The 10,057-nt window shown below is 46.8% G+C and overlaps 1 protein-coding gene across 40 annotated transcripts in view; it reads right to left on the reverse strand.

Moving 5' to 3' along the window:
- Window positions 1–10,057, reverse strand: part of SUSD1 (sushi domain containing 1) — a 145,683-nt gene that overhangs the window by 53,783 nt on the left and 81,843 nt on the right. For 33 of the 40 annotated variants that reach the window (XR_010382774.1, XR_010382779.1, XR_010382776.1 and 30 more), the window contains 2 exons: window positions 5,417–5,513; window positions 1,991–2,249 (listed from right to left, as the gene is read on the reverse strand). Coding sequence is in view for 26 of the 40 variants with exons in the window: in XM_064490418.1 (XP_064346488.1) it covers window positions 1,991–2,249; window positions 5,417–5,513 (356 nt within the window). In the remaining 14 variants the exon portion in view is untranslated. Of the gene's footprint in view, window positions 1–1,543; window positions 1,715–1,990; window positions 2,250–5,416; window positions 5,514–10,057 lie in introns of all 40 variants that reach the window. The other 7 variants (XR_010382782.1, XR_010382783.1, XR_010382785.1 and 4 more) reach the window with 2 other exon arrangements.

Below are 10,057 nucleotides of genomic sequence, written 5' to 3' on the forward strand. Positions count from 1 at the left end.
GACCTCCAAGCAGGGCCACTACTCTCCTGCCAGCACCATACGGTTCCCTGGCCCAGTGGCTCTATCTCACTTTTTGCCTCTAAAACGGAAAGTGGAACTTACCCCTAAAATTCTATTGGTTCCCTGAGCTCACTCCTGATTGGTTATTTCCTTTACTCCTGATTGGTCAATTTCCCTCACTCCTGATTGGTTATTTCTCTCACTCCTGATTGGTCCATTTCTACAAAGCTTGTTCTTAATTAGTCAACTTTTATTATACCTTATTTGCATATGATGTTGCAAAGTGTAAACTGGCAGCCTATAAAAGTCTGTGTAAACCTGCAGACAGGGTCCAGAGCTTGGAGTATTCACTCCTCTGGGCCCAATGACATAATAAACCTGAGTTCTCAAAACTCTCCAAGTGCTGCCTGGTCTCTCGCCTGGATCCAGGTTGCTGTCACAACTGAGGTGTAACACCAAGCTGTAACACTGGGCTGTAACACGTTTTTCTGCAACACTACAAACTAGAATTCTTATAACCTCCTGCCTCATTCCCTGTGTTATGGACTCATGTGTACACTGAAGCCCTACTCCTGTGTGATGGTATCTGGAGGGAGGGCCTTGGGAAGGTAATTAGGTTTAGATGAGGTCATGAGGGTAGGGCCCCCATGCATCAGGGTCCACATAAGATGAGGAAGATTGATCAGAGCTCACTCACTCCCCACCACTAGAGGACACAGCAAGAAGGCAGCTGTCTGCAAGCCAGGAATCAGGCCCTCACCGGGGAACCAAATCAGCCTGCACCTTAATCCCGGACTTCCCAGTCTCCAGAACTGTGAGAAATCAATGTCTGTTGTTTAAGCCACCGAGTCTATAGCATTGTGAAATGGCAGCCCAAGCTGACCAACACACCCTCCCAGATCAAAGTCCCAGTTTGAGAGAGCTGCTCTCTGCACAACCTCTAATGGTACTCACGTTGTACCGCCAGTGCTGGGAATACCAAGTCAGGATCTCCACCTAATTTTCTAGCAAGGAGGCCTTGTCTAAGGAATAAACACCTTTGGAACAAGTTCAGGGCAGTATCTTCTGGACTTTGGTCTTTCAGTTTTTAATTCTCACATTATTGTCACAAAACACCACCAGACCTTTTTGCTGCTCGGACCTATTCTTGGTTTCATATCAAGTGTGATAATCCCACATTAGACTTGTGCCCTGTACAGAATTTAATAGCTTGTTTCGGTTTTAAGTATGTGATGAATCTTACATGTAAGATGGCTCAAATCCACCAAGAGATGTTTCTCTTAATATTAATACAATCTTTCTTCTTTCCATTACCAACCAGTATGAACTTACAACAAGCTTTGAGTTCTCCCAGGGCAACCATCAAAATGGTTCTTCAGAATATCTTCCATCCCTGGTCGACTGATCCAGCCCTTGCTCTTCTGCCTGTCCAGCTCATTACATTTGCTCATTATGTAATGAATAGAATTCTACGTCTCAAGAAAGAACCACCGCTGCAAGAACATTGTCTTTCTACAGGCAAGGAGAGGAGACTGGGACTTACATGATAGCCAAGGAAGTAATGGAAGCAGAAAATGGGGCCAGAAAATAGTGCTGAGCTTAATCTGCCCCTCCCTCTTGCTTCTGGGAAAATGAGGGGAGGCAGCTGCCTAGGACGGAGTACAGGGAAGCCGCAGAATGATCAAGTCCTTCCTCTCCAACTCAGGCTTCAGCACTGCAATAGGAGGAGGGTGTTTGTGAAGCTTAAGAAGAAGAACCAAACCTAGTCCAGTCCAAACACAGATCCAAACAGGTCCCCCAGGAAGTTAACAATATCAACCTCTATAAAGATGTCACCTGTCATCCTTTAAAAAGTGAAAGTATTCAACACATTTTTAGGGTTCTTACATGCAGTGTTCACCTCAAATATCGGGGGAACGGATGTTCAAATATTTAAATTTCACAAGAAGAGGAAAATACAGAATTCACCAGTGTTGTTAAAGAAATATACCTTATCCCATTCACTTGTGATTCGTAATACGATGCAGTAATCATTCCCTGTTTTCAAGGGTGCGTTATAATATTTCCCATAGTACAGCCTGTCTCCGATAGATATCTCCATGGCATCATTGGGAACATCTTTGGCCAGTAGTTCTGCAGCCACATATCCATTAACATCAGAAGTATTGCTAAAGAATGAGGTAGCATCTTCAGAATCACACACAAATGTGCTGTGGAGGGCCAGGGGGAGCACCAACACCTGATATGAACTGGAAGAAAAAAGAAAATGTCTATCAGACCTTTGCTGGGGGGATTCATTCATTCATTTATTCATACGTATTGAGCACCTGCTGTGAGATCAACACTTTTTGAGGCACTGGAGATACAGCGCTGGGTAAGACGAAGTCTTTGCCCACGTGGGATTGACGGTCTGACAGCTCCAACAGTCATGGAACTCCGGTTAATGCCAGATGACACCGGGTGAGGGATCTCCTAAGTTCTGGCTGCGGATGGATGCCCAGGCAGTCCCCCTTAGCTGGGAGACGCTGTTGCACGTATCACTGCCCTGAGTGTATGTGTCATAAAGTTGATCTAATCAGTGATTTTTCACGTGGGCAAATAAAACCCAGCTGGGGAAAGGATTTAACAGTCACATGGAGGCCAACTGCCTACAAGAGTTAATGCACTAAGTCTGCAAAAAGGCTCCACACAATCACATGGGGGGACCTAAAATGGAACTCATGTGATTTACATTCCCTACAGTTCACGCACTGATCCCAAAGTTCCTGTGAAATGAATGAGAAGCACGGAGTGCAGAGTCACCATGAGTTCATCGAGTCTGACAACATCCTGCCACAGCCAGAAAGGGAAAATCTCACACGCTCCCTAGACGTGGACAAAGAAACACACTAGCAATCAGGTGCCACTCTGTCCTGTGTTTTAGTATTACTTATCCCACCAAATAGAAAATCTGCCAGTGAAAGGAAGTGTAAGGATTAAAACACTCTGAGAATGAATCGTGCCTTCCTATTTATTCCCAGCTATTCGGGACTCACCTCCTGCCCCTAGTGGAGTAAGTGCTCGGATGTCTGCTTTCTCTGTCAGGCTTGGTAACAGGGATTTGACTGGTTTACTCTTACATCCTTACAAATCCCTGCACAGTTCTTTGGCTATGACTGACTCCCCAGTAATGTTTCTTGAGTTGAAATTGTATCAGCACTAAATATGATTAGTGTAATGTCCAAAACTCATTAGCTCACATAATTCTGTTTTACCAATAAATGTACACTTCCTGCTCCACACTCCTCATGCCCCACCTCCTGCTTCCTAAGGGCACATAAGTTACTAGCCTTCCCTGATAGCAGGTGTCATATTTGGGAAGTATCCACCCACCCGTTTCCCAAAATTCCTAAGTGCTCTCAGGCCCCTGATTTCCACAGAGTTTCGGGGTTCACTTTCAGCAAAGGGCTTTCTACAAAAGGGACAAAGTTAAGGGCATTGAGTTGTCACTGCCACCAGTGGCAAACGTTTGCGAAGCCTCCAAGGGAACACCTACAAGAACTTTCCTGGGGACTTGAAGATCCCTATGAATCAGGGCCGCCGGAAAGAAGGTAAACGCACAGTAGCTGCCTGCTGTCCACAAGCACGTCTTCAGGTCCCTCCTGTCTTTCCATGGAGGTGGTGGCTTCAAGTGCAAGGTCGCGGCTCACCTGCACTCACTTGGTTCTGTTCGTTGCCTGTTAGAGGCTCCATTCGTGAGGCATAGAGCGGTCTCCCCAGTTAGTAGGATCATAATCACCCGAGTTGCCTGATAAATTTACAAGTTCCCAGGCCCCACCCCAGATCTACTGAATCAAAATCTCCAGTAGAGTCTGAGAATGAATGTTGCTGATAAAGCATCCAGGTGATTCCTGTGATCTGGCAAGTGTGGAGACACTAGCATAGGAGAGCCCAGCCACAGGCTGCATCATCCACCCCAGATCCCCAAGCTAAGGGGGGGGACTTGGTCCTAGTGCCCCTCCTCCGCCACGTGCCCCAAACCACTGCTCGCCCCGCACCCCGCACCTGCAACACACAAGGCCAAAGCAGGCCTGTCACACGCCAGCAAAGCTGCTACCCCCGGCGCCAACCACGCAGTCAGCCAAGGAAACCGCCCCAATCACCTGCTGGTGATCAGCCCTGATGACGCTGAGGAAGCAGTTGTGGCAGTTTAGAACAGGACTGTTCTGGAAGGACTTCTCCCCTCTTTCTAATCATCACCCTCCCTCGAATGACTCACGGGTCTCCACTTCCTGTTTTGGAGGCACTGGCAGGCACAGAGCCACAAGCGCAGACTGTCATTTGCCTTTTCTCTCCGCCTTACATAGTCATCTGGCTTAAACAGCACGTTTGTCTTGCAAATTCTGTCAGGCAGTGGTATCACAACTTCTGTTCTCCTGACAGCAACAGAAGTGCGATGCCTTCCAGTGACTTGTCAGGAATCAAGAAACAGAACAACCGAGGCCACAGCCACGCCTGGAAACATCTTTGTGCATTTACTGAACTCAAACTAACAGAAAGGCAGGCAAAGCCTCAGTTCCATCCCAAATGGACACACAGATAGTATCTTAGACCCTGTTTTTCACAGTTGTGTGACATCTCACGTTTCACCTTGACTGCACTGTAGGGTCATGAGGCCAGAGGACCAGGGGTGACATAAGGCAGTGGGGGTTAGGTCAAGGAAGCGGGTCACTGCCACCTCCTCGACTTACTCCTGTCAGTAAGATGCTCATCTCCCGGGAGAACCTCCATCTTCCTCTCCAAAAAGGGAAAATTCTGCTTTTCTCATCCTATCTTGAACTTTGTGAATAAAAGCGTAATTAAACACAACACAGCCCACCGACTGAGGTAATTCATTCCATCCGAATACTATCTGGACTCCCAGAAGCAGTCATTAACGATGCAGTGTCTTGCCCACATCTCAACACGTGAATGAATTAAGAGAAATATCCAAAGGACCCTTTCATGTGTAGGAACCACTACACACACGCCCAGATCATCCTGAAATAAAGGAAACTCTGTTCTGCCTTTGGTAAACCATGTCCCTGACCCACCATCACTGACGGATGGATGTGGACACGTGAGTGAAAGGGGCAGTGCCTAACACATCACAGACACTCAACCAGCGCTTGCCCAGTGACCAAAGGAATGGATTTCATTTCCCGACCTCAGCTGCCCAAATGCTTGTCTCTGGCCCCTGAGAAGTCTCTCTATTCATTAGGGAGGATGCTGGTGGGAATCAAAGGCCAGGGCTGTACCCAAGGAAACAAAAAAGGGGGCCCTGATTGCATTGCTCCAAGTAAAGCCAAGAAGAGAACGTGCCTCCTCACTCAAACCAAAGTGTCCCAAACGCCCCCGGGGGCTCAGCGGCAGCCACGGAAAAGGAGCCACTACTGACCTGACAGGTCCATTTTTCTCCTCGGCTCTCCGCAGCCTCAGGCGTGGCAGAGCCCTACCCCACGCGGCGAAGAAGTCTACTTCCGGAAGAGGAGGCTCTGAAAACATGTCGAAAAGAAGAAAAGGAGTATGATCAGACGAAGCAGACAGTGGTCCTCAACAAGAGGAAAGTTTTAAACTAAGAAGGGATGAGTGCATTCCGACACATGCTCCCACGTGGATGAATCCCAGAAACATTAGGCTCAGGGAAATACGCCAGACACAGAAGGATAAATATTGCATGATTCCGCTTAAATGAAATACCTAGACCAGGCAAATCCAGACAGACAGAAGTAGATCAGAGTTGCCAAGGGTTGAGGAGGGGTAGGTAAGGAATGGGGAGTTATTGCTTAATGGTCAACAGAGTATCCTTTTGGGGTGATGGAAACATTTAAGAAATAGATCATGGTGATGGTTTACAACATGGTGAGTGACTGCCAATAAATTGTGCACTGAAAAAGGATTAACACGGTACATTTTATGTTATGTATTATTTTACCACAATTAAAAAGAAACTCATGCCTCAGCACTGACGGAGGGCAGATGCTGTGGGCATTGTGGTTAACTTGGCGATAGGTTCCTACTTGGGGGGGAACCACATCAGACTTCTAGCTCCTTCATCATCACACAGCTCTCTGTCATTATCTTGCTCTTCCCAGCAACCAGATTTCCCAAATAGATGTTCCACCAGGAGGAGAATATACTGACTGGCTGACACCAGGGTTCCAGCATCGAACTGGGAGTTACATTCACAGCACAAATGCATCAGCTGCCACTCTGCCCTGCGGGTCACACAGCTTAGATGTGCCGGCCACTAACCAAATGTGCCAGTATCTGAGTATTTCTGCGCTCAGCCCTTCATGCTATCATAGAAATGCCCTTTCCATTCGTGACGTTTTGTTGTCACAGTAAAGTAAGTGGTTTTTATCACACGTTTCCTGTTTTCAGCCCAGATTAACTGTTTACTCTGTACTGTATGAGAACCCTCCTTCAGCTCTTTTAACTTTTTCCTCTGTTTGTTCTTCTCCAAGATTAGTAATTCGAGCTGCTCTAATCTCTTGGCTAACCTTTCAACACCACCCGGTCTCTCACCCACTCCAGTAAGAGCAGAACAAAGTGCTCCCCAGCTTGGAGAAGTGGACCCACAGCAGAGACAGGAGGCCCTTCCTGCCTGTCCTGCGCCACGTCGCCCTTTTCCAGCCGAGGGTCATTCGTTCAGTTCCACGTGGGCACTACTGCGCGGCTGAGCCCATCAACACGTGACTTTTTAGGCTGCTTTCTGCTCCCTGCGGAAGGCCTTCCCCATCTTATATTTTAAACAGTCTGCCTTTTCTCTCTAATGCCAAAGCCTGAACTTCATCAGGCTGGTTCTCCACCACGTTTTTGAGGTTAAATAACCTTACCTTCTAGCCATATTGTCCAAGGTGCTGTTCCCCATCCCCCAAACGGCTGTCCTCGGCAGACCTGCTCCTCTCTCCAGTGGCCTCATTACTCATTGCAAAGCAGACCCAAAGCAAGAAATGGGTCATTTCTGGGCTGGAGGATGTAGTGTGTGACACGGGGGAAGACCTAGCAGGGAGAGCCTCATCACCACCCCGAGGTACCAACAACATCCATTCTCCACTAGCAGCGAGCGAACAGGGAAATCACAGAGGTTACCTCCTGAGAAAACTTTGAAGAGTAAGGAGAAGAGCAAAGAAGCAGAACCTGTCCTATCAAATGTTAAACATGTCACAAATTTACAGCAACTGAAGTGGTGAGGTCCCAGCACAGGATGGGCAAAGCTATGGAAGAAGCTAGATGGTCGAGAAAGAGACTCACATAAATAAATGAGAATCTGGTGTGTGTGACGTGGACTGTCATTCCAGAGGTGATGGGAAACTGGCTTATCATTTGGGGAAAAAAATTACCATGTAAATTTAGCCTTAGAGCCTATATCTAAACAAATTCCAAATGGGTCTCGGCTTAAATGTGAAAAGCAGAACCCTTAGGAAGCATTAGAAAATAGTAGAGAATCAGAACCGATCTGACTTCAGGGTGGGGAAGGCTTTTCTTGGCATGATCAGAGGCAGAAACTATAAAAGAATCAATAGAATTGATCACAGGAAAACTTAAAATGTCTAAATGTTGAAAAGAATATGGGAAAGAAAATTAAAGAGTAAATAATCGGGAGGGACGGGGAGAGTAAAATATGTATATATAACAAAAGACTAGTATCATGAATGTAAGCAAACTATTAAAATCAATGACAGGAAGGCAGTAACATTAGTGCAAATGTGTTAAAGTTTCTCTAAAACCCACTAAAATGAACTAAAAGAACCAAAAGTAGAAGAAATTTTGATCTGCACCAAAATAAAACAAAGGTCCCAATCTTATGCTATAAACTTCAGGTAAAGGCAAGGAACTAACACACACAAATAAACACATATAAATAAAACACCCCAATAATTCTTTCTGAATCCTGGGCACCTCCCCCGATAGACCACGCCCCCTACGCGAGGTATGATGAATTGACATTGATGGCACTAGAGAAAACGGAGCTTCCACCACAAATCGTCAGGTACCACAAGGCTAGCTCCACCTCCCCTGTCAGTGAGGCTATGCGACCTGGCCTCCCAGGGAGGAGGAACAATCTTCTTTTTATCTTTATTCCCCTCCAGCACTCAGCACCAGTCTTTCCACATAACCAATCAACAGATACCTGCTGAATTAAATTGTTAAGTCATAGCATACCCTTCTCTCACTCCTAACACATTAAAAGCCCTGGGTTTTAGGCTTCTGATACAAAGAACCTTTCCCGTTCATATTTTGTAAAAAGCTAACGTGAATGTAGGAAAATAATACATCCAGCCATTCTTCTCTGTGGTACCACCCGGTCATAGTGGGGCTGAAGCCAGGATGCGGATGCTGTCAGTGGGAGGAGGGGGAGACATGCATCCCCATGTGGCCATTTCCTTGAGGGGTGAGGGTTTGATTTGAAACTAGAATGCAGTTGGGAACTTTCTGGGGACGAGAGGAACAGGTGGCCCATGGAGGTATGGAAGGACATGTGTACCCCTCTTCTGGCCTGACCTAACATTAGGTCATCAAATGTCAAAGCACCTGTGTCCATGAAAGACTCTGAAAGAGGCTGGACAAAGAGGGAGACTGCTGGGATGGAGGCCAGTCCCTCTTTTGACCTCTTTTGACCTTTTGACCTCTGGTGCAGCTTCTGCCTGCTGGGAGCCAAGGGAACCAGCAGGAATAAGTGTGGTACCCTGGAACCAGCCTGGGGAGACAGGGTTCTCACTGAGGACACAGGAGCGCACTGTCCTCGGGTGGTTTGTGGAAGAGAAGCCCACAGCAGAAAAACTCAGGAAACCTGGTCCTGCACGGCCCTCCCTGAGGATGCTCAACGGTGAGAGAGGAGGTGTTGGAGGCGGGGGCAGTGGTCCCTGGTCCTGCGCGGGTAATCAGAGCTATCCTGACCGGACCTCTCCGTTAAAGGGAGAGTCAGATAACATGTGGGACATGCTTGTGTTTTCAGTGGCTTTCCTGAACATCTGAGAAAGTCCATTTCTTATGACAAATGCAGGCAGAGATGGAAAAGTTCCCATACACGTGCCAGGCTTGGTACTAAAGACGGGAAGGAACGACTTCCTTTACACATTTGTTTCCCTTTTCTCCTCCAGCATTCTTGGTGCCATAATAAACATTCAGCCTCAAATGATCACGATGTTGTGCCAAACAAGTGCTTCATCTTGACATTCACGCAGGCACTTTCTCTCGCTCTTTCTCTCTCTCTTTCCCGTCCCTCCCCGGTTCTCTCCCTCTCTCTATGAGGGAGTAAATTTTTTTCTACAAGCTTTTTTGACTTGGCTAGAAAACAGCATAACCAATGTATGACAGGTCTTCTGACCCTCTGGGTCTCCATTGAGGATAAGAGTTTGTTCTCCCCCGTGTCCTCAGGGGACTGTCAATGGCGGGGCTGCTCTGAAGAACTCCCACCAATGGGCTGCCGGCCGTGAGTCAGAAACACTCCATCTCACCACCCTTCTCACCAGCACCCTCTTCCGTTTTCACCACAGCACTTGCCTCTGTCCTTCAACATGCCCCAAACTCTCACTCTCCTCTGAGGTCAGCAATGTATTTAAAGCGCGTGGTTTCATCCTGTTCCCATCAATAGGATTTAGTTTAATGTAAGACACTCAGAAGGGAAATTCCATTCACTTTTCTTCTGGGAACTCAGCTGCTGCGTATTCCAGGTCCAAACCCCTTGCCTCGTATTTCTCATAAAATTCAAAAGTTCATAATTTTACTGAAACAAAGCCACATCTTGGGCGACTAGGCATACCTCTTCACATCAACATGTAAGATTCTTTTAGTAAAGAGAGGGCTTGGGGTTTGTTCTTGTTGTGTTTGTTTGTTTAGCCCTTCATAAGATCTTAACAACTTGAATTTTCACACTTTCATAAAACCGCAAATTCTTTAAAGTAGGGTAGATTTTGGAAAATATGCAGGCATGGTCGCAAGGAACTTAAAACAGCTCAACAGCGTCCCCTGGTGGCCATAAACACAGACACAGGATGTTTGCGCTACTGGGCTGTACTTAGACTACAAAACA

This window comes from Camelus dromedarius, chromosome 10, assembly GCF_036321535.1.
Source record: "Camelus dromedarius isolate mCamDro1 chromosome 10, mCamDro1.pat, whole genome shotgun sequence".
NCBI lineage: Eukaryota > Metazoa > Chordata > Mammalia > Artiodactyla > Camelidae > Camelus > Camelus dromedarius.